The sequence below is a fragment of the Emiliania huxleyi genome, assembly GCF_000372725.1.
Source record: "Emiliania huxleyi CCMP1516 chromosome Unknown EMIHUscaffold_118, whole genome shotgun sequence".
Classification (NCBI taxonomy): Eukaryota; Haptophyta; order Isochrysidales; family Noelaerhabdaceae; genus Emiliania; species Emiliania huxleyi.
In genome coordinates this window covers 262,629-284,304 of record NW_005201412.1, presented here as the reverse complement: position 1 = coordinate 284,304, position 21,676 = coordinate 262,629, and the positions used below count along the sequence as shown (strand labels likewise).

The 21,676-nt window shown below is 66.4% G+C and overlaps 6 protein-coding genes across 6 annotated transcripts in view; 5 read left to right on the top strand and 1 right to left on the bottom strand.

The window, feature by feature from the left end:
* The window catches only part of EMIHUDRAFT_109378 (hypothetical protein), a gene marked incomplete at both ends in the record, with an annotated part of 10,104 nt that extends 9,559 nt beyond the window's left edge, over positions 1 to 545 (top strand). Inside the window, 2 exons of the mRNA XM_005790862.1 lie at positions 32 to 85; positions 312 to 545. Of these exons, the coding sequence (XP_005790919.1) occupies positions 32 to 85; positions 312 to 545 (288 nt within the window). The remainder of the gene's footprint in view (positions 1 to 31; positions 86 to 311) is intronic.
* A 2,248-nt stretch (positions 546 to 2,793) lies between these two features.
* On the top strand, positions 2,794 to 3,283 carry EMIHUDRAFT_224589 (hypothetical protein; the record flags this gene model as incomplete). Its single annotated transcript, XM_005790861.1, has 2 exons — positions 2,794 to 3,144; positions 3,215 to 3,283. 2 exons carry the CDS (start codon positions 2,794 to 2,796, stop codon positions 3,281 to 3,283), a joined length of 420 nt encoding a protein of 139 aa, XP_005790918.1.
* Positions 3,284 to 3,433: 150 nt separating this feature from the next.
* On the bottom strand, positions 3,434 to 5,504 carry EMIHUDRAFT_440119 (S-adenosyl-L-homocysteine hydrolase). Its single transcript, XM_005790860.1, has 3 exons — positions 5,481 to 5,504; positions 5,109 to 5,279; positions 3,434 to 4,972 (listed from the first exon to the last, which is right to left on the bottom strand). Exons 2-3 carry the CDS (start codon positions 5,257 to 5,259, stop codon positions 3,660 to 3,662), a joined length of 1,464 nt encoding a protein of 487 aa, XP_005790917.1. The 5' UTR covers positions 5,260 to 5,279; positions 5,481 to 5,504; the 3' UTR covers positions 3,434 to 3,659.
* A 600-nt stretch (positions 5,505 to 6,104) lies between these two features.
* On the top strand, positions 6,105 to 6,391 carry EMIHUDRAFT_440117 (hypothetical protein; the record flags this gene model as incomplete). Its single annotated transcript, XM_005790859.1, has 1 exon — positions 6,105 to 6,391. A coding segment is annotated over one exon (287 nt), but the record flags the coding sequence as incomplete, so codon positions are not given.
* Positions 6,392 to 9,148: 2,757 nt separating this feature from the next.
* On the top strand, positions 9,149 to 11,050 carry EMIHUDRAFT_440113 (S-adenosyl-L-homocysteine hydrolase). The gene is made up of 3 exons (XM_005790858.1): positions 9,149 to 9,157; positions 9,374 to 9,544; positions 9,681 to 11,050. Exons 2-3 carry the CDS (start codon positions 9,394 to 9,396, stop codon positions 10,991 to 10,993), a joined length of 1,464 nt encoding a protein of 487 aa, XP_005790915.1. The 5' UTR covers positions 9,149 to 9,157; positions 9,374 to 9,393; the 3' UTR covers positions 10,994 to 11,050.
* Positions 11,051 to 19,356: 8,306 nt separating this feature from the next.
* EMIHUDRAFT_224581 (hypothetical protein) lies at positions 19,357 to 21,597 on the top strand (the record flags this gene model as incomplete). The annotated part of the gene is made up of 9 exons (XM_005790857.1): positions 19,357 to 19,449; positions 19,563 to 19,613; positions 19,686 to 19,885; positions 20,023 to 20,254; positions 20,330 to 20,404; positions 20,471 to 20,614; positions 20,831 to 20,969; positions 21,017 to 21,381; positions 21,457 to 21,597. The coding sequence occupies 9 exons, from the start codon at positions 19,357 to 19,359 to the stop codon at positions 21,595 to 21,597; spliced, it is 1,440 nt and encodes a 479-aa protein (XP_005790914.1).
* Positions 21,598 to 21,676: the final 79 nt, after the last annotated feature.

Genomic DNA, 21,676 nt, shown 5'->3' with positions numbered 1-21,676 from the left:
CCCCCTCCCCCCCTTCTTGTTCTCCCCCCAGGGCCAAAAGAAGAAGCCGCAGCGCAAGATTGAGCGCGAGCCGGACTCAAGCGACGTGCGGCGCCGCGGCCCTCCTTCTTCCCTGGCCCCTGCTTCTGCCCTCCCCCCACCTTCCGGGAGGTCAGTAACCGCCGCCGAGGCCTTCCGCCCCGCAAATCGCCGCTTCTTAGCGGCCGCCGCACTGACCGCCACCAGAGCGGGCCTACACACCGGCTCCCTCCCTCCCTTTACTCTTTTCACCCTCCCTCCTTCTCCCATTCCCCTCCTTCCCCTGCCCTCAGGACGAGGCGTTCTCTGCGGCCGCAAAGAAGCCGCCGCCGCCGAAGAAGGCGGCGAGCAAGGAGAAGAAGCCGCCCCCCGTCAAGAAGGCGGCGAGCAAGGAGAAGAAGCCGCCCCCCGTCAAGAAGGCGGCCAGCAAGGAGAAGGCGACGGCCAGCAAGCAACAAGCCAACAAGCCGCCCCCGGACTCGTCTGACGAGGAGGACCAGCCCCTCTCGCAGAGAAAGCAAAAGTGACACGCGAGCCAGTACGGACAGTCCTCCCGCCTCCCGCGAGACGCGGCTCGAGCGGAGAGCCCAGAGGCGGCTGAGGTACGTGGCGCGTGACTACCGACACCTACACAGGCGACAGCGCGGATGTTCGCGCCAGGTGCGCGCGACATACCACCGATCGAGGAAAGTTGTCAGGGCACAGCGCTATCAGCGGCGAGCGGAAGGGCCCCGGGGGGGGGGGGGGGAGCATGTACGTGTGTCGTGTGTGCACTCGCGGTGTCGCGGACCGCGCCGAGCGTCCGAGCGTGAGCGCGAGACCCCGCGCCTCCGGGCTCCGCGCCTTCGAACGAGTTCGCGCGCACCGGCACACCAAGGACCAAGCCGCATAAGTGACACTGAAAAAGTGATCAGAGACCCACAAATGCACATGTCGGTCTCGGATGTGCAAGCACTGGTTGGGTAGTAGTCTAAGTTCTGAGCCTCGAGGCTGAGCGGGTCTAAGTGTGCTCTGGCACGCTGGGGTGCTTGCGCGGTCTAAGATCAGCGGGAGCCTCCTACATCGGCTAAGTCGGCCGTGGCACGGCCTGGGGCCAGGAGGCTCCCACCGTGATCAACGATACGGCGCAGCCCCCAAATTTTCTTCGCCTGCGGCGGGCGGTCGATCCTCTTCATGCTTAGCAATCGCCGCCTCAGCATCCTCCTCTTCCGATTTTCGTTGCTGCTCCTTCATTCTTGAGCGACGTCTAGCCAAACAGTTCCCACATGACACGAAGCTCCTCAAGCTTAATCAAACGTGTGACGGTGAAGCCTGTGTGTGCTGGTCCTCTTTGAACGATCCGCGCGTGAGGTAGCATAGGGCCTTGTTGGCAGCAGCCAGCTTGTTGCGCTGCTTCGTTGCGATGAGCTGATCGGGATCGCAGAAGCGCATGCCAAGCACCGCCTTGATCTTGTAGCAGAACGCCGGCACGACCGCATCGTCCGCACCGCCATCGGCAAGCCGCGCTCGCCCCTCGCCGCTGCGCCGCAGCCGCGTTTTTTTTGGCACGCGTAGCGGCAGCGCGCACATGGTACGGTGCGGGTACTTGAGCAGGCGGTGCGCGCCGCAAGTAGCGCACTGGCCCTGGGAGTAGGCGTGCGCGGCATATATATATGTACCTGGGACGCGTCCAGGTATTTTTCGGGTAAACCTGGACTTTTGCAGGTATACCCGGGTTTTACCCGGAGTTGGCCTATGTCGTCTAAGTTCAGGCCCCCCGACATACAGCGTCTAAGTCTGAGCCCGGCTCCGTGCGGGGGCTAAGTTGAGCGCTCGCTCACTGCATAAGTTGAGCGCTCGCTCGCTGCAGAGGCTAAGTGTAGAGCGACCCTCTAGCCCTACTACCCAACCATGCAAGCTGCAAAAAACGCGACGAGCGCGAACGCCAAACGCTGCGGGCGGGGGGCGGCACCGCCCCTCCGGCGTCCGGGCTGGCGCGTGGCGGGGCTGGGACCGCACTAGGAGCGGGCTCCGCCCCCCAGAGAGCAGAGTGCAGAGAGGCCAAACCGGTAACCGGAAAGGGAAACCGCGTCACGCACGCCCCCGTGATCTTCTACTCGTGCGGGCTGCGGCTACGTGAAAACCTCTGGGGGCTGCCTCGGATTGGCTGCTGGCAGTGGCACTCTCGAGGCTATGCCTACACAGCCTCGCGCGCATGCGCAGTCAAGAGGGACCACGCACCTTCTCAGGACAGCACCGGCGCCTCTCTTGTGGACCGGCAAACGTGGTGGTCTCGTGTCACCGATGTGGGACCAGTGCGGCATCGCGCCATCGATAGCTCTGAACTGCGCCTCACCACTGACCGGGAAGGCCGCCAAGTGGGCCAGCACCGGTCGCACATTGTGGCAGCAGTCACCAGTGCGTGTCTGATAGCTAGAGCAGCAGCGTCAGGGTCGCAGGGTCGGATCGTGTCAAGCCTCTCGCCCGGCCGGCCGTGTGCAGACGTCGGCCTGTCTGCTGTCTGGAGTGCGATCTGTCGGCGCGGTCAGTACGACCGATCAGGTCGGAGTTTTCTGATGGTTGGAGGGTCTATCTGTATGTACTCCTCGAGATCTCTCCAAATCTGCCCTCTGATCAACCGTGATCATTCGGGAAGTCGGTGCTAACGGAGACTAACGGAGCCGGAGCCCCGTTTCCGCACACTCGCACTAATCCCGCGCCCCGGTTTTTTCGCCAGCCTAGTGCGTTCGGTTGATTGAGGAACCCCTCGAGTTAGCTGCTTAGTCGCGTGCGCGTATGCTCGCTGTCGTTGCAGTCTCTGGAGGCTGCGCCGCGGCTCCCGAGCGGCGCGTGACCCGTGCCAGTTTTGGTAAGGTTTTGCGCACCCTCTCAACTGACTCCCTGAGGCAGGGTGGCGCGGGTGCGGGGTGGCTCGGCAGCTCGGCGGGAGGCCTCCGACCCGGCTACCTTGTGCTGTTGAAGTTGCTGCAGGAGACGCCGATGACGATGGCGCTGTCCTCGCGGCTGGCCAGCGTCCGGGCTCGCTGGCGCGCCGCCCGGGATAGCACTGACAGTCTGCCGGCGCAGAGGGCGCATTCGAATGCGCCCGCCGCGCCGGCAGACTGTTGGACGGCCACAGTCGCGAAAGTGGGGTGAAATCCGTGCGGCGCAGTGGCAGCGGTGGCCAGGCAGCCCCTCTCGGGGCCGCGTTGCGCAGGCGCGCCGCGCCATGAGCGGCGACCGTGGTGAGAACGCGATGTGCCACTTGCTCTCACTTAGCAGCTAACTATGATAGAACAAGTTTGAAAACCTGAGCGAAAAAACCGGGGGTCGGGATTAGTGCGTGGTCACTGCTCTCTGCTGCGCGGCGGCGGCCGGCGCACGGTGCCTCCGGGGGCCCCCGCCTCCCCCCAGAGGTGAAACGGTGTTTGTTGCAGTCGGTGTATCGCATCATTCATCACATTGACAGTAGTAGAAGTGTGTAATCCATCCGTGCTCCGCATCCCCTCCCACTGGTCCTCTCCACAGACAAGTGTCCTCTCCAACGTCCTCGTAGCTCGATACCGCGCGCCCTCCGGCCGCGTGGCGGGTGCGCCCCGGTGCGCCCCCCGCCTCCTCCCTCTCTCCTCCCTCTCTCCTCTCCGCGCGTGCCGCCGCGCGCTCTAATACCGGTAGGTGGTCGGCTTGTACGGGCCAGACTTCTTGACGCCGATGTAGTCGGCCTGCTCGGTGCTCAGCTCGGTGAGGTGGGCGCCGAGCTGGCCGAGGTGGAGGCGGGCGACCTTCTCGTCGAGCTCCTTGGGGAGGAGGTAGACCTGGTTCTGGTACTTTGACTTGGCCTTGTCCTTGCCCGCCTCGACGTACGCCTTGCGCAGCTCGAGCTGCGCGAGCGTCTGGTTGGTGAACGAGTTGGACATGACGAAGGACGGGTGGCCCGTCGCGCAGCCGAGGTTGAGGAGGCGGCCCTCGGCGAGGACGATGACGCCGTGGCCGTCGGGGAAGGTGTACTTGTCGCACTGCGGCTTGATGTTCATCCGCGTCGTCGCCTTCTCCAGCTGCTCCATCTGGATCTCGTTGTCAAAGTGGCCGATGTTGCCGACGATGGCGTTGTTCTTCATCTTCTTCATGTGCTCGAGGGTGATGATGTCCTTGTTGCCGGTGGTGGTGATGAAGACGTCCGCCTCCGAGATCAGGTCCTCCATCGTCACCACCTGGTACCCCTCCATGCACGCCTGCAGCGCGCAGATCGGGTCGATCTCCGTCACGTACGTGATCGCGTTCTGCGCGCGCATCGACGCGGCCGAGCCCTTGCCGACGTCGCCAAAGCCGCAGATGACGACCTTCTTGCCCGAGAGCATGACGTCGGTCGCGCGCATGATGCCGTCGGGCAGCGAGTGCCGGCAGCCGTACACGTTGTCGAACTTGGACTTGGTGACGCAGTCGTTGACGTTGATGGCCGGGAAGAGCAGCTCGCCCTTGTCCGCCATCGCGATGAGGCGGTGGACGCCGGTGGTGGTCTCCTCGGAGACGCCGACCATGCGCTGGACCATGCGCGTGAAGCGGGTCGGGTCCTTGGCGATCGAGTTCTTGATCGTCGCGAGCACGCACTTGAACTCGGCGTTGTCGGTCGAGGCCGGGTCGGGCAGCGACTTGTCCTTGGCAAACTGCTCCTCGAACTTCTTGCCCTCGTGGAGGAGGAGGGTGGCGTCGCCGCCGTCGTCGACGATCTGGTCCATGCCCTCGCCGTCCGGCCAGGTGAGCGCCTTGTCCGTGCACCACCAGTACTCCTCCAGCGTCTCGCCCTTCCACGCAAAGATGTTGGCGGTGCCCGCGCGCACGCACGCCGACGCCGCGTGGTCCTGGGTCGAGAAGATGTTGCACGAGCACCAGCGGACGTCCGCGCCGAGCGCCTCGAGCGTCTCGGCGAGCACGGCGGTCTGGATGGTCATGTGGAGCGAGCCCATCACGCGCACGCCTGGGGGAGGCCCGGGCGGAGGCCGGGGTGAGGCGCGGGCGCGCGGGGAGGGCGCCGGCTCGAGGGGCGGAGGAGCGGGGCGGAGGAGGAGGGAGGCGGAGCGGAGGGAGGAGGGAGGAGGGAGGCGCGCGCGCACCGGCGAGGGGCTGCGCCGGGCCGAACTCCTTGCGCGCCGCCATCAGGCCGGGCATCTCGTGCTCGGCAATGTCGAGCTCCTTGCGGCCGAAGTCGGCGAGCGACATGTCGGCGACCTTGAAGTCGCCCGAGGCCTCAACGTTCTTGGGCATGGTTGTTGGAGAGTGGTTGTCTGCGCGGGAGGGGGAGGGGGGGGTGAGGGGCTGGGGGCTGGGGGGCGGCCCGTGGAGCGTGCGAGAGAAGGCGAGCGCGAGAGTGTGGCGCGGCGCGGAGGTGCGGGGAGGTGTGGGCTGGAGTTGCAAGTCGAGTCGGCCGTCACGGGAGGCTGCACGAGTGCGTGTTGCGTGGTTGGGCGGGCGGCGGGCGGGCGCGCAAGGGAGCCACAGCTCGCGTCGGCTTTGCGAGAGCGGTACGAGCACCTGTGGAGCGTGGCGTTCGAAGAACTTCGTGGCGAATATCTGCCCGGATGCGCCGAAATGTCATCTTTTGATTTTGGTTTTCTCCTGCGCGTGTGCGCTCGCGGGACTCTCCGGCTCCATCGGCCCCCCGCCCCCCGGCCGGGGATGCGCGTTTTTCGCTCATTCGTTCCAATTAGGGGCGGTTTCCCGCTCCTCTATCCTTCCCCTTCACCGCTTCAGCTCATCCGTCATTGCTCCGCCGCGCCTCGCCGAGGTAAAGCCGAAGCTAAGAAAAAAGAAACCTTTTCCTAGCCCGCATCGCCATGACCCTCAGCACACGCAACAACAAATGCGTCCACAGGAACACAACCCGGGACATTTTTCATCTCGGTTCTCGCTCTCTCCAATCTCGTGGATGCATGGGGCCACTCGCAAGTCTACACAAGGAAGTGAGAGAGAGCGCCTCCTTATCAGCTGGTCGGCCGCCATGTGGGCCTCCGGGCCTGCTGCGGCGGCGCGGCCGGTTGAGGCCGGGCTCGGCCCGGCCCGCGACGGCTGGCCGCCGACGAGCGCGCTCGCGCTGCTCGTCAAGATGGCGGCGGTGGCGATTGCGGCGACAAAAGTTCAGGCGTACAGCGCTCAGGCGCCTGTCGTCTTTCGTCTTTTGTCGCATTTCGCACACCCGCGCGCTCCGCGAGGGCATGACCATGAGCCTTCCGCGATTCGATCCTGCAGCCAAAAGCTGCTCGCTCGAACCGCGGCCGACTCTGCCATCGCGGCCGCAGCTGTTGAGCTCTTCGCAGAAGACTGGTGCCTCATATGCTGCCTCCCTGCGGATGCTACTGGCGAGATTGGCGGTCCGCTGTACTACAAGGATGTGCTGACTTGATTCTGAAAGGAAAAAAGAAATGGGCCAACCTCGACGCGCAGCACTTCGTGTTGGCCAGTCGAGAAATTGAGAGTGTGACTAGGAGGGTGGGACGCTGGGGATTCTCAAAGGTATACCCTTGGAATGGCCGGATCCAGCCTTAAAAGTACGAGATCGCGCGCGCTTCGCGCGCTGCACCGCCTATTCTCCGCGGCTGTGTGACGACGCGTGCCGTGTACCAGCAGAGTTGGGCGCGCGCGGCGCGACGGCGCCCGCGAGGGAAGGCGCGGGTGCAGCGGCCGCCGGCGGCCGTACCGCCCGCCAGCCGGCGCAGCAGCGGCCAACGCAGCGGCCGCCGGCGCAGCAGCCAGATCAGCCGGTGCGCGCCTTGCGAGGCGAGTACTGCCGCCCGGCAGCCTTGAGGCGGCCGGGCGGCAGTACTCGTTCGAACTTTGCGAGCCGTGCGCGCGCCGAGGCGCCCGCGGCGCGCGCCCGCCCGGCTGCCAGTAGGAGGCGGCGCAATATGGCCTATAGTACAGCCCTTGAGGAGGAGGAAGAGGCTGGCTGGCAGTGCTGTATGCCGCCGGGGGCAGTTTTTGGGTGCTGTCCCCATCCCAGGGGGCTGCAGAAGGCGTCCGCAGCCGGGACAACCCGCCCCCCCAGCCGAGGCCGGTCGAAGCCCACTTGAGTGCAGCCATGAGGAGTCCTCTTGGTGCTCCTGGCGGCCGTTGGAATGGCGAGCGCGCCCCGAGGGGGGGGGGGGGGTCTTGCTTGCTCCACACCGAGCGCCATCGGTCCGGACCGGTGCACTCACCGAGGGGTGGCCTGCACAAGGTCTGAGCCGCGGGCGCTCGGCGCCAAGTGCAGTGTCACGCTCGCGCTGGAGCGGGACACAATGGGAAACCCTCGTTTCCTATGAACTCGGTCCCCCAACGGAAGAGGCCTCGCTCCTATTGGAACTGGCCAACATCAGATTTGCCTCGTGCGTCCCTTTTTGAGTCGTCAAGCTATTTTCTTTTGGGTCCTGTGGGCACCCTACCTCGAATTCTTCTACCCCCGCGACCCCACGAACGAATGTGACAGGACCATCGGGTCCTTCAGCCTCCAAAGCGGGATCACCCGAGAGCAGCTGAGCCTGCCGCTGGCCTCGCCTCCCTCTCCTTCAGGCATTCGTGGCATCCGATGGGTCGCCCAGAGTATCGACCTCTGGCTTGTCAGCCGGTCACTTGATGACACCATGAAGTACAGCGATCGCCATCTCGCTGGCCTCTTCGCAGGCCCCCCCGACCGCGTCGAACTCATCGGCGCGGGCTCTCTCGGCTACGGGACCGGCCCCAGCTTCGGCTGAGGGCTAACAAGCTGCCGAGCCCAAATCACTGTGAGAGTCGTGATTTCTTGTTGGTCTTTAAAAATCTCTCTCTCTCACAAGGACTCTCAAGTCTCAAGCAACCTGGTCGACACCGGCTGCCTCCGCAATCGCGCTCAGTAGCGCTCCCGGGGCTGTCTCAAGCGAGTTGTCGTTCAAACTCATCTCGATTGAGCCGGCAAAACGGCTCGTCAAAAGCTCGCCCCCTCGTGGGAAGCTTCTCCCCGGGGTGCCATGTGGACATCACAGACGGAGCTTTTGACGGAGCGTTGGTGCGACTCAGATCCGAAGGCGACCCAAGTCTTGACGCGAGCCACGCACGCCGCCGCGAGAGCGCAAGCGGCAGTGTACCCTTTGCATGCGTAGGCTGTGAGAAAGCGGGCGGGGATGAGCAAATGCGGACAAAATTGATGGTGACGACAAAGATGGCGGTGGCGATTGGGATGGTGAGTTGGTGCCGTGAACGGCATCAGAAATTCACGGTTGATCCAGAGCATAGCGGCGGCGCCGGCGTATGCCACGAAGTCCATGAGCACGAGGACTGCAGTAAGGACGGTGTCGAGTGCGACGGCGGCCATGTCATCGCGCTGGGGCGTGGCGGGTTTGTCCGCCATGGCCTGGTGGGCGGTTTGCACCTCACCGGTTGTACCACGTTTGAGCGCGGAGGCTCAGAGCCGGAGGATGGCTGGCTGACTGTAGCGCGCCGACTAAGGGACGTCCACACACGTGACACACGATTGTGGCACTGAGGGTGTGATACTGGAGTATCGACATTCGTGGGGCACGGCGCAGGATGCGCCGTGCTAGTACACCGTATGTGATTTGCCGCACTGCAAGCGAGCACTGCACTGCAGTGCTCGCTCGCACTGCGGCGCTGCGCCACGGCGGCGAAGCATGTCTGGACTTCAAGGACAACGCTTCTCCGCTGCTCGAGGCTTGCGGCAAGGTCCAGGCACCAGGGACCAGGCCGACCACACGGACGGAGCACCCGAGGCAGCTGGCGTGGCCTCACTCATGACCTGTGCTACCCAACTTGAGAATCGTGCTTTTTGTGAGTTTCTTCCGTGTTAGGTTGGATTGTGCTTGGGTGAGGTTGTTCCGAGTGAGGTCAGGGCGTCGGCGCGAAGGTGAGTCTCGACCGCCGCCGCTCACGCCAGCGGACGGCCACCATCGGTGTTTTTGTTTGGCTTCGCCCGTCCAAGGCGTGCGCCATGCGCTCGCCGGCATCGAACAACCTCACCCAAACAACCCAACCTAACAAAACAAACTCACCCAAAATCACGAGTCACAAGTTGGGACCCTCCCTCGGGTTACACCAATCCTCGCTACCCAATGCGACCAAAGGATATCCACCTCGAGACCTCTCGGTCGCCAGATGCGTGCACAGCTCGTTCAGCTTCCACGAAAATCTAACTCAGGTCCACGTCGAGTACCCACAGCACACACCCGCGCGACTCACGCAAAGCACCGCGCGCACGCTGTTGCGGAGGACTGAGATCTCTGCCATCTCACCCAGCCCACACCTCCCCGCACCTCCGCGCCGCGCCACACTCTCGCGCTCGCCTTCTCTCGCACGCTCCACGGGCCGCCCCCCAGCCCCCAGCCCCTCACCCCCCCCTCCCCCTCCCGCGCAGACAACCACTCTCCAACAACCATGCCCAAGAACGTTGAGGCCTCGGGCGACTTCAAGGTCGCCGACATGTCGCTCGCCGACTTCGGCCGCAAGGAGCTCGACATTGCCGAGCACGAGATGCCCGGCCTGATGGCGGCGCGCAAGGAGTTCGGCCCGGCGCAGCCCCTCGCCGGTGCGCGCGCGCCTCCCTCCTCCCTCCTCCCTCCGCTCCGCCTCCCTCCTCCTCCGCCCCGCTCCTCCGCCCCTCGAGCCGGCGCCCTCCCCGCGCGCCCGCGCCTCACCCCGGCCTCCGCCCGGGCCTCCCCCAGGCGTGCGCGTGATGGGCTCGCTCCACATGACCATCCAGACCGCCGTGCTCGCCGAGACGCTCGAGGCGCTCGGCGCGGACGTCCGCTGGTGCTCGTGCAACATCTTCTCGACCCAGGACCACGCGGCGTCGGCGTGCGTGCGCGCGGGCACCGCCAACATCTTTGCGTGGAAGGGCGAGACGCTGGAGGAGTACTGGTGGTGCACGGACAAGGCGCTCACCTGGCCGGACGGCGAGGGCATGGACCAGATCGTCGACGACGGCGGCGACGCCACCCTCCTCCTCCACGAGGGCAAGAAGTTCGAGGAGCAGTTTGCCAAGGACAAGTCGCTGCCCGACCCGGCCTCGACCGACAACGCCGAGTTCAAGTGCGTGCTCGCGACGATCAAGAACTCGATCGCCAAGGACCCGACCCGCTTCACGCGCATGGTCCAGCGCATGGTCGGCGTCTCCGAGGAGACCACCACCGGCGTCCACCGCCTCATCGCGATGGCGGACAAGGGCGAGCTGCTCTTCCCGGCCATCAACGTCAACGACTGCGTCACCAAGTCCAAGTTCGACAACGTGTACGGCTGCCGGCACTCGCTGCCCGACGGCATCATGCGCGCGACCGACGTCATGCTCTCGGGCAAGAAGGTCGTCATCTGCGGCTTTGGCGACGTCGGCAAGGGCTCGGCCGCGTCGATGCGCGCGCAGAACGCGATCACGTACGTGACGGAGATCGACCCGATCTGCGCGCTGCAGGCGTGCATGGAGGGGTACCAGGTGGTGACGATGGAGGACCTGATCTCGGAGGCGGACGTCTTCATCACCACCACCGGCAACAAGGACATCATCACCCTCGAGCACATGAAGAAGATGAAGAACAACGCCATCGTCGGCAACATCGGCCACTTTGACAACGAGATCCAGATGGAGCAGCTGGAGAAGGCGACGACGCGGATGAACATCAAGCCGCAGTGCGACAAGTACACCTTCCCCGACGGCCACGGCGTCATCGTCCTCGCCGAGGGCCGCCTCCTCAACCTCGGCTGCGCGACGGGCCACCCGTCCTTCGTCATGTCCAACTCGTTCACCAACCAGACGCTCGCGCAGCTCGAGCTGCGCAAGGCGTACGTCGAGGCGGGCAAGGACAAGGCCAAGTCAAAGTACCAGAACCAGGTCTACCTCCTCCCCAAGGAGCTCGACGAGAAGGTCGCCCGCCTCCACCTCGGCCAGCTCGGCGCCCACCTCACCGAGCTGAGCACCGAGCAGGCCGACTACATCGGCGTCAAGAAGTCTGGCCCGTACAAGCCGACCACCTACCGGTATTAGAGCGTGCTGTGTTAGTTACGAGATACATGTACATGTGCATGGTCGTTGAAAAAAAACGTGCGACACTCTCGCGAAACCACATGCACATATGTAAAGCCGTAAGTGCGCGCTCTCTGCACTATCTGGCTTCGCGCCTTTTTGTGTTTTCTCGCGTGTCGCCGCGAGAGCGGAGAGGTCGCTCTCTTGACCAATGCGGGCCCGGCCACACGCTAACGCTCGTGCTCCGCTCGCCGTCGCGCCTCCTCTCTGGGTGCACTCCTCCGCTCCGCCTCGCGCCGCCGTGCACTAGAGCCGCCCGAAGCGGCGCTCGAGAACCGCCTCTCGCTTGGCCTCGACCGCCTTCTTGCCGCCCGCGCGCCCGGCGTCGGCTGCGGCCTCGCGCGTCCCCTCCGCCGCCGCCCTCGCCGCCTTGGCCGCCCTCTTGCTCGCCCCCTCGCTCGCGGCGGCCGCCGCCTATGGGAGAGCGCAGGCAAGCAGCGCCATACGCGTGCGCTCGAACTCTAGCGCAAGCCCGCGCAACGCGAGGCACCTTGCTCGCAGAAACCGCCGCCTTGCCGGCGCCCTCGGCCGCGGCGCTCGTCTCCGCTGCCGCCTTGGCCGCCGCCGCCGCCGCCGCCCGCCCCGTCTCCTTGCTCGCCTCTGCGGCCGACCGCTTCGCCTCGGCCGCCGCCTGGCCCGTCCCCTGTGCAACCGCAGCCGCCGTCTCCGCGGCCGTCTTGCTCGCCTCCTTGCCTGCGGCCGCCGCACGGGCCGCCGCCTCCGCCACCGACCGGCTCGTCTCCAGCCTCGCAGCCCGGCTCGCACTGCCCGCGGAAGACAGCGCCCCCCGCATCTCCGCCCGCACCGCCGCCGCCGCCTCCCTCAGCCCGCTCTGGCCCGCGCCCGCCATCAGCGCGCCTGGCGGCTCGACGCCAGGAGTGGAGAGGTAAGCCACCGCTGCGGCGGCGGCCGCCGCCACGACGTACTTGATGCCGTCGTCGTCGCCCTCCGTACCCTTCGTCGCGAGTGCCGCCACAGCCGCGCTCTCATCCGCCGCCCCCACCTCCGCCCTCGCCTCCGCCTCCCGCCCCGCGCTCCCCTCGCCCGGCTCCCGCTCCGCAGCCGCCTCCGCCGCTCGCCGCTCCTCCGCCGCCCGCGCCTCCGCCAAAGCCTTGTACTCCTCCTCTGCCGCCGTCGCCGCTGCCTCGCGGGCCGCCGCAGCCGCAGCCTCGTCCGCCTTCGCCGCTGCTAAGGCCGCATCTTCCTCCTTCTTCGCCCTCGCCGCCTCCTCCTCCGCCTTGGCCTTGGCCGTTGCCCTCTCCAGCTCCACCGCCGCCTTCGCCCTCTTCTCCTTCGCACCCTCCGCTTCGTCGCGTGATGCCGCCGTCGCCTTCTTCTCCTCCGCCGCCTCTGCCCTCGCCGCCTCTGCCAGCTGCTGCTCGTTAGCAGCCGCCGCCGCCCGCTCCTGTGTGCGACGGGTGAGGGCAGCGGGGTGGAAGGCAGAGGAGGGGCAGGTCGAGCGTGAGGGAGAGAGTTGATCGGGTCGTGTCGGGGGGGGGGGGGGGGGGCTCGGCTCGGGCCTGTGCGAGAGCTCCCACGGCGAGGAAGGCATCAAGCACACCGGAGATGCCCGCCGTGAGGGCATCGGCGTCCTAGAAGCGAGAGTGCACGCGTTGGGAGCTGGGGAGGGCCGTCTCCCGCATCGCCGCAGTCCGGCCTCCTGCTTGACCCGAGCCGCCCTCTCCTCCTCGACCACCCGCTCCGCCGCCGCCACCGCCGCCGCCTCGGCTGCTGCCTTCGCCTCTGCCTCCGCCGCCACCCTGGCCTCCTCGACCGCCTTCTCGGCGGCCGCGACTGCCGCTTTCGCCCTCGCCTCCGCCGCCGCCTCTGCTGCCGCCGCCTCAGCCGCCCTCTTTGCCTCCGCCTCCGCTGCCACCCTCGCCGCTGTCTCCTCTGCAGCTCGCCTAATCTCCGCCTCGGCGTCGGCCTCCTTGCGCTTCGCCTCCGCCGCCTCCTCCGCCTCCTTGCGCCTCGCCTCCGCCTCCTTTCTCTCCGCCTCCGCAGCGGCCGCCGCCTTCTTCTGCTCCGCCTCCGCCGCCGCCCGCGCCGCCGCCTCCTTCGCCAGAGTCGCGAGCGCCGCCCGGTTGGACACCGCCTGAGGTTGAGGAGAGGCCGCGTGAGGGGCTGGATGTGGCGAGGTCGGGCTGGTCGGGCGAGGCGCTGCGCCTTTCGGATGCGGGCCGCCTGCGCCGCGCTGTCGAGGCGGATCACCTGCAGCGGGAAGAGGCGGGGCGTCGGCGTCGCCACGGCAAGGGCCGTGGTGCGAGAAGGTGCAGGAGTGGGCTACTCTTGGCTAGTGAGCTGCACCTCGCGGTACAGGACTCTGATCTGCCTCTCCTCCGCCTCCGCCTCCGCCGCCGCCTTCGCAGCCGCCTCCTCCGCCTCGCGTACCGCTGCGGCCGCTGCCTCCGCCGCCGCCTCCTCCTCCGCCTCCTTTGCCCTCTCCTCCGCCGCCTTTGCCCTCGCTACTGCCCGCTCCTCGGCACGCCGCTTCTCCTCCGCCGCCCTCTCCTCCTGCTTCTCCTTGAACAGCGCCCCAACCGCCCAGATGACGTCCACCGCCCCCGTCACCGCCGCCTCGATCTGCTGCGCATTCTCGCGCACGTCCGCCTGCGGCGCCGGCACTTTGCCACTTGCCGGCGGCGGAGGGGCGGCTGGCGGAGAGACTGCCTTCTCCGGCTTGACCGCCCGTGCCTTGGCCACGCCCCTCTCCTCCTCCACCTTGGCCCTGGCTGCCAGCTGCGCCTCCTCCCGCGCCTCCTCGGCACCCTTCGCCGCCTTCTCCGTCGCCGCCTTCTCGGCCGGAGTCGTGAAGCGGGCGAGCTTCTGCTCGCGGGCCTCCGCCGCCTTCGCCTCCCCCTCCTTCCGCCTCGCCACCTCCGCCGCCTCGGCTTCCTTCCGCCTCGCCGCCTGCGCCGCCTCCGCCTCCTTCCGCTCCGCCTCGGCCGCCGCCGCCTTCTTCTTCTCCTCAGCCGCGGCGACCGCCCGCTCCGCCTCCTTCTTGGCCAGAGTCGCGAGCGCCGCTCTGTTGGCGACGGCCTGACGGCTCGGAGGCGCGGGAGGGGGTGAGGAGGGCGAAGCGTCGTGGGTGGGTCGGCGGGGCGCTGCGCCTTTCGGATGCGGGCCGCCTGCGCCGCGCTGTCGAGGCGGATCACCTGCAGCGGGAAGAGGCGGGGCGTCGGCGTCGCCACGGCAAGGGCCGTGGTGCGAGAAGGTGCAGGAGTGGGCTACTCTTGGCTAGTGAGCTGCACCTCGCGGTACAGGACTCTGATCTGCCTCTCCTCCGCCTCCGCCTCCGCCGCCGCCTTCGCAGCCGCCTCCTCCGCCTCGCGTACCGCTGCGGCCGCTGCCTCCGCCGCCGCCTCCTCCTCCGCCTCCTTTGCCCTCTCCTCCGCCGCCTTTGCCCTCGCTACTGCCCGCTCCTCGGCACGCCGCTTCTCCTCCGCCGCCCTCTCCTCCTGCTTCTCCTTGAACAGCGCCCCAACCGCCCAGATGACGTCCACCGCCCCCGTCACCGCCGCCTCGATCTGCTGCGCATTCTCGCGCACGTCCGCCTGCGGCGCCGGCACTTTGCCACTTGCCGGCGGCGGAGGGGCGGCTGGCGGAGAGACTGCCTTCTCCGGCTTGACCGCCCGTGCCTTGGCCACGCCCCTCTCCTTCTCCACCTTGGCCCTGGCTGCCAGCTGCGCCTCCTCCGCCTTTGCCGCCCTCTCCGCCCCTACCTCGGCCGCCTCGGCCGCCTCGGCCGCCTTGGCTGCCTCGGCCGCCTCGGCCGCCTTGGCCGCCTCGGCCGCCTCGGCCGCCTCGGCCACCTCGGCCGCTGCCGTCGCTGCCGCCTCAACCGCTGCGGCCGCCTCGGCCTCCCACCGTGCTGCTGCCTCCAGCTCCGCCTTTGCCGCCGCTGCTTCGGCCGCGGCTGCTTCGGTATCAGCCTTGACGGCCATCGCTGCTGCCGCCGCCCTCTCTGCCTCTTCCTCAGCCTCTGCCGCTGCCAGCGCCGCTTTGGCGGCGGCCGCGGCTCGCTCCTCCGCCAACCGCTTCTGCTCGGCCGCCTCCGCCTCCGCCTCCGCCTCCGCTGCGCGCGCGGCCGCCGCCTTTGCCCTCTCCTCCTTCAACGCCGCCGCCGCCTTTGCCCGTTGCCCGGCACGCCGCCTCTCCTCGATCGCCCTCTCCTCCTGCGCCTCCTTGAACAACGCGCCCACCGCAAAGAGGGTATCAACGGTGGATGTCACTGCCGCCTCCACTTTCTGTGCGTTCTCCATGACTGCAGCCTTCTCCTCTGGCGTTCGCAGGGCAGCGTCCTCCTTAGCCCGTTCCCACTGTCGCGTCCAATTTGGATCAGGATCCTTGGACCACCAATTAGCGAGCGCTGGAGCTGCGTGGCGCAGCGGGTGCGGCGACGGGCTGAGAGTCGATGGCGGGTAAAATGGCGCCAGCGCCAGCGCACACGAGATGTGCAACATGTACATGTACATGTAATCTCTCTCGTGAGCGTTCAGATGATTAAAAGAATACCTCCCCCGGTATTTATACCGGTAGGGAGGCGTGTGCCGAATACAAAGTGGAGTCCCGCCCCGCAATAAGCGCAGATGTCCTCTTCAGCCTGCTGAGAGCTTCCTGGCCCGCGCGCGCGCTCCGCCTGGCGCGCGGAGCGACTCGGTGGACGTCCGAGCCCGCCGCCCCTCGCCACTGCACCCTGCTGGCCCATGCAGCGCGACACCGCCGGCGCTGCGCCTGCTTCCTTGCGCGCCGCTGGACGTCGGCCAAAAAGACCGCTGCCCTCTGGGGACCCGACTCCGCGAAGATCGCGCGCGCGTCGTGAATGCGGCGCGCGCGCGATCTCCGTTCCCGGGCACGCCGGTCGCAGTGACATGGGATCCCAGGCTCAAAACAGCACGCTCAACAGCGAGAGCGCCGCCGCTGCTCCTCCTCCCGCCGCCGGTCCGCTCACCGAGACAAACTCGGTGCCGCCGTTCTCGCCGCCGCCGCCGCCGCCGCCGCCTCGACCCTCGCCTCCGTCACCGCCGCCCTCCATCTCGCGGCGGCGTCCCTCTGATGGCGCGGGCGCCTCGCTGTCGCTCGCCGGCGCGCCTCGCCGCTGCCCCCCTCTCGCCGCCGCTCCCTCGTGGCCGCCGCCTCCCCTGTCAATCCCGCCGTCCGCACCACCGCTGCCACCGCCTCGCGCCTCGCCGCCGCCGCCACCGCCCTCCCCCTCGCCGCTGAGCGGTGCTTGGGCCTTGGCGAGCCTCTCCGCACCGTCCCGGCCGCGGTGCGCACAGCCTGTGCACACTCTCGCCTTCTCTGTACTCTGACTGCGCCGCCGGCGCCGCCACGCATGCAGTTGGGTGCTTGGGTCAGCGGCGTGAGCCGAGAGGTGGCCCACCGCTGACAGCGCTCAGCGCGCGGGGGGGGGGGGGGGGGCACCCCTGGTCCCCTCGCCGCCCAGACACACGCGCGGGACGCGCCCCGGCAGCAGCTCCTGCCTCCTCTCCGCTCTCGCGCCACCCCGCGCGCGGGGGCGTGACGTCTGTAGCGAGGCGACGGTGGGACGGTGTCCGACCCGTTCTGGGGTTTTCATATAATGCGGCTCTACTCGTATCGACCAATAAAATACCGGGGGAGGCCTGCGCAGCCTCTAACTATTAACAAAGCAGCCCGCAGGCTCGACACCGAAAGAATTTCACATGCATGCACTCACTCCACCTCGCTCCCAGCGTCACAAGTCGCTGCTGCTGCACACAAAGGACTCGCTCAGCGGCGGGAAGGGGGCGCACTCCAAGGGGGCGCACGCCTGGCACCGCGGCTCGGGCTCCTCTGACGGCGGCCAGGCGTGCTCCACCAGCTCGTGGTTCAGGTCCGCCACGGGCGGCAGGTTCGCGACGCCGTGCAGCAGCAGCCGGCACGCCTCGGACACCACCCTCCGCTCAAAGTCGACCTCGAACTCGCCCGTCCAGGGGCAGAGGTCGTCCGCCTCGACGGCCGCGTGCGCCGCCTCAAGCGCCGCCTCCAGGGCCGCGCTCGTCACGTAGCGGTCGCGCGTGCAGCATATGTCAAGGGGCTGCATTTGCAGCGGTTGCAGCTGCATGTCGGCGAGGGAGTAGAGGTTGGAGAGAGTCGTCTCGTACAGCGCTGTGTAGACGCCGCCGCTGGCGAGCACGCTAGGCACGAAGCGCTCGAAGCGGATCCAGCCGCGCCGCCAGCCGCCCTCAGAGGTGCCGTTCGCATCGGTGCTGAATACGACCACATAGGTCGAGCGCACTAGCTTGGCGACGATGAGCTCCGCCTCGCGCCTGAGCGCGGCGGCTTCGACGGGAGAGTGCACCCACTGCTTCCACGTGAGCGGGTCTGGCAGCGCAAACCAGTCCATGTACAGGAGGCAAGCCTGCTCACAGTCCGCCGTGTGAAGAGAGTGGTGGCGCGCGGCCTGGCCGGTCGGGGTGCGGGGAAGGCGCAGCCTCGGGCTTGAGACGCTCCGTATCGACGAGCCGCAGGAGCACGGTGCAGATCCAGCGGTACTTGAGCATAAGGAGCGGCGTCTCGAATAGTTGCGCGACGCTCTGGTTCCTCCGCAGCGGCGGGGCGTCCACCATGGAGGTGCGCCCCTCCAGGTGCTCCTCGAACCACGCGTGAAGGTTCCAGTTGCGGTGCGATATGTAAAAGACGCTCTTCTCGCGCAACTCTGTGTCCGAGTAGAAGCGCGTGAGCAGGTCGGTGAACGTCGGCAGCCGGCCAAAGGCGAGGAAGGACGCGAGCGGCACCGCCGGCAGCCCACGCCAGCTCGGCGGCGGCGGCAGCGCGTCAAAGAGGCGCTGGTGCCGAAACCGACGGTCCGACATGACAAGCTGCTTCATCATCCGCTCGACGGGGCGCACAGCGTCGAGGTCGCACGCGATCGGCCCGTCCTTCCAGTGGTCCCTCTGACAGCACGTGTAAAAGGCGTCGGGCGCGGTGGGCATGATCGCATCGGAGCCTACAGTCGAAGTCCATCGCACGTGACACGTCCTACGGTCGACTCTGCGCGGCTTTCCGAGTGCGGCGCTCCGTGCGAGTAGGGCGGCACCTCGATAAGGCGACCCACCGGCCAGGTGGCGTCGAAGCGGTAGACACGCACCCCCGAGCCGAGTGCGGCGAGCGCGCGTCCGATGAGCATTTCGACGCGGCACCAGCCTCGCACGTTGTACATCGCCCAGTTCATCGGTGTAGGGTTACCGTCCTCATCGAGCCTGAACTTATCGTCGAGAAGGAGGCGCGAGTCGAGTGGCACGAGGACGTACGACATCTGCGCGACAAAGGCGGGCAATGAGGCCATATACTCGCGAAACATTGCCGTCCCCTCCACCTCCTGGTCGACCGAGAACCAGTCGATGAAGACGTGCACCGCCCCCTCATTGAGATGGTGCTTGCGGCACAGGGTTGAGATTCCGTCGCAGACGATGGCGAACTTGCGATTGGCGCTGTTGTCCGGCCTGCCCGCGGAGCCATCCGTCCACACGTGAGAGACCATCACAATGGGCTTGGCCGCAAGCGGCCAGTCCCTCTCCACCTCAATGGTTAGGTGGGCGTGGTTGGCCCCGCATCGTCCCTTGCCAGGGATGGTGGCGCTGCATTCGGAGGAGCGAGGGAGATGGCCGAGGCGGCGCAGCTGCGTGAATGCAATCACTCGCAGTGGGGCCGTCTGTCGCAGCTTGGTCGGGTGCAGCCCCTCCTCCGCCAATGCAATGTCGGACTTCCTGTGGCTTGACTGGCTTGGCGACCGCAGTGGAGAGACGCTGAACGAGTGCGTGGGAGCACCGATCCGGACGAAGGAGACTTGCGCTGTGCCATTTCGGTTCATAGGCACGAACGCTACTGGCGCGTGTGAGCCCCGATACCTACTCCAGTGTCCGAGCCTGTTCTCTACGGAGGCGATGTCGGCATGTGTGAACAGCGCCATAGGAGGTATTTTCTTCTCAATAACAAGGCTGTGAAGAGCATCCACGTGCACTAAAATATCGTGGACTCTTCGCGCGCTGCGCGCGTGCTCAGACACCCATACAACGCGCGTCGCGCAGGAGATCGCAAGCCCACCATTAAGACATGCGCTGGTGGGCGTGGCGGGCGGGAGGGAAGGAAGAGGACGCTGGGAGGACGCGAAGTGATGATACCCTGAGAGAAAGTGAAGTAGTGATCCAGGATACACATACACACCGACTAAACCAGAGTTTTGCTGACGAAGCGTAATCACTAATACCGACCCCTAATAAAGTAACATCGAGCGCGGGCCACTCTGCGACAGTCCCCCTCGCGGCGCCGCGGGCAGGGTGCAGCGACATACGATGAGTACGATGAGTATGGCGGATCCAGAGTCAGGCGAGATCAGCACCAACTGGTGGGCCAAGGCCAAGGAGCGCGTGCTGGAGCAGAGGATCATTGAGCAGGTGAGCGCCACAGTATCGCTCTCGTGCCTCATCTCTCCCTCAACAGCGCCTGCCTAGTACCTGATTCTTGCCCTTCATGCCACCCACGGTATGCAACGCCTCGTCTTTCCCAGGCGACGGAGATAAGCTCGCTGCGTATGAAGCTGGAGAGGCTGGATGCAGAGGTGACGTGACACAGCCACAACACCGCGCAGTTGGGCAAACCGAAGCTTTCATCCTTGAGCCTCCATCCGCAGGTCCAATACGCGCACAAGTCCTGGGCACCCAGCCAGCCGCCTGCCTTGCTTCCTCGCGCACCGCTCTCAGTGGTCGAGCAGACCATCGATGAGCGGATCCGCACCCTCTGCCAGACCGTCTGCGCCATCGCCGTGGTCTACTTTGCGCTGTACTCCCTCAGCCACGTTCTCGTCCTCTTCTTCCTGGCCGTCGCTCTCAAGTGACCAGTTCAGCATATGCACAGCCATACACACCACCGTGACGAATACGCCATCCCGATCTTGCCTCGAGCAGCCTCTCACCCTCAGACCCTTCATCCTCACAGTCACCTCATCTCACCCCGACCCTCGCCTTAAGGTACCTTTTGACTCCACTCATCGACTTTCTCTCCTGCCAGCACCCGCTGTGTCAGCGACATCAGCGCCGCTGCTTCCGGCTGCCGCGGCAATGGGCGGTGTTTTTCGCGCTTGTGACCGTCGTCGTCGCGATGACAATGCTTTCGCTCATTGTCGCCAACTCGCTCTCTGCCTTTGCGAGCAAGGCTGGCGTCTACAATGCGCGCATCGAGGCGAGCGGCCCGACAGACGATGTGATCAGTGATCCCGCCTCCCAGCGGGAGGCGTTTCGTGACACGTCGAAAGCGAGCCCGTAGGAGTTGATCGAGAACTTGTTCGATGCAATCACTGCGGCGCAGATATCGCTAGGCATGCTGAACGCGACCACTGCAGCCTCAGCCGAGGTACGAGGCCCCAAAGTCAGCTTCAACGTCAAGAATGCCCATGATTCGTCCATCACGCCTCCGCAGGAAAAGATGAGCCACTTTGCAGACCTGGAAAAGGAAATGGCGAAACAGCTCGACGTGTCCGACCTGATCGTCAATTTTCTTGGCTCCGCCTCGGGCGTGCTGGAGAATTCGCTCTACGTTGTGCTCTTCCTCATCTTCATGCTGGTCAATGACACCCCCATAACGCACACGCAAACAGCACACCATCGGTGCTGCCTGCCGACCGGGGCCAACCGGGCTGGTCACCCTTGATCGTGCTCCCCCCTCAAGGTGGAGTCGAAGGATGAGGGCCCCATCCACCGAGTCGACTCGCAGGCGGGCCGAGAGGGGCCCTGCAAAAGACTTCACAACTATACCCACCTCCACCGCGCATGCCCGTAGGCCGGCAAGCAGATCTACGCGTACATCGGCGGCAAGGTGGCGCTCTCGATTCTGGTGGGCGTGCTCCACGCCGTCATCCTTTGCTGGATCGGGCTCGAGACATCCCTCTCGCTCGTCTTTGGCACACGCACCCCGCCATGTCCCGCCTCGTCAGCGCTCTACTGATTCCCCTCCGGGCCATTTCAGGCATGCTCACTTTCTGGTTGAATTTTATCCCTGCAATCGGCGCACCCCTCGGCGTGCTGCTTCCGATGCCCTTCGTCGGACTCGACCCGGAATTCTCCACCATGGAGGTTACGCTTGCCTTTGTCCTGCCCATGGTGCTCGCGTTCCTCAACAAGGATGTGATCGAGACCAAGGTGTTCGCAAACACGACGAACCTCGACCCGGTGGGCGTCATGCTCGCCATCTTGCTATGGGGTTCCGTCTGGGGCATCACCGGCATGGTGCTTGCCGTGCCCATCACTGCCGTGCTGCGGATCTACCTGGAGAACGTCGAGCATCCGCTGATGCGCTACCTCGCGATCAAGCTCGGTGCCCCACTCGCGAGGGTGCCGCACTTAGTGCGACGGGAAGGCCACACCGGCACATCCCGTCCCGTGACGCGTCCATGAGGCGTCCTATAGGCGTCGCAGCTCAACGCTTTGGAGGATGAATCGCGTCGGATGCGGGATGCGGCTCTGTCAATGCGCGCGCAGTCGCGCGCCGCGATGGATCCCGTTGAGCGTGGGACGGCCCCGTCAATGAGCGGGGAGCGGCTGCTGTGACCTGTGATCAAGTGTGGGCGCTGGAGGCCCGCGCGGGGGCTGCTTATTTTGCAGAAGTGTGCGCTCGACGACACCCGCG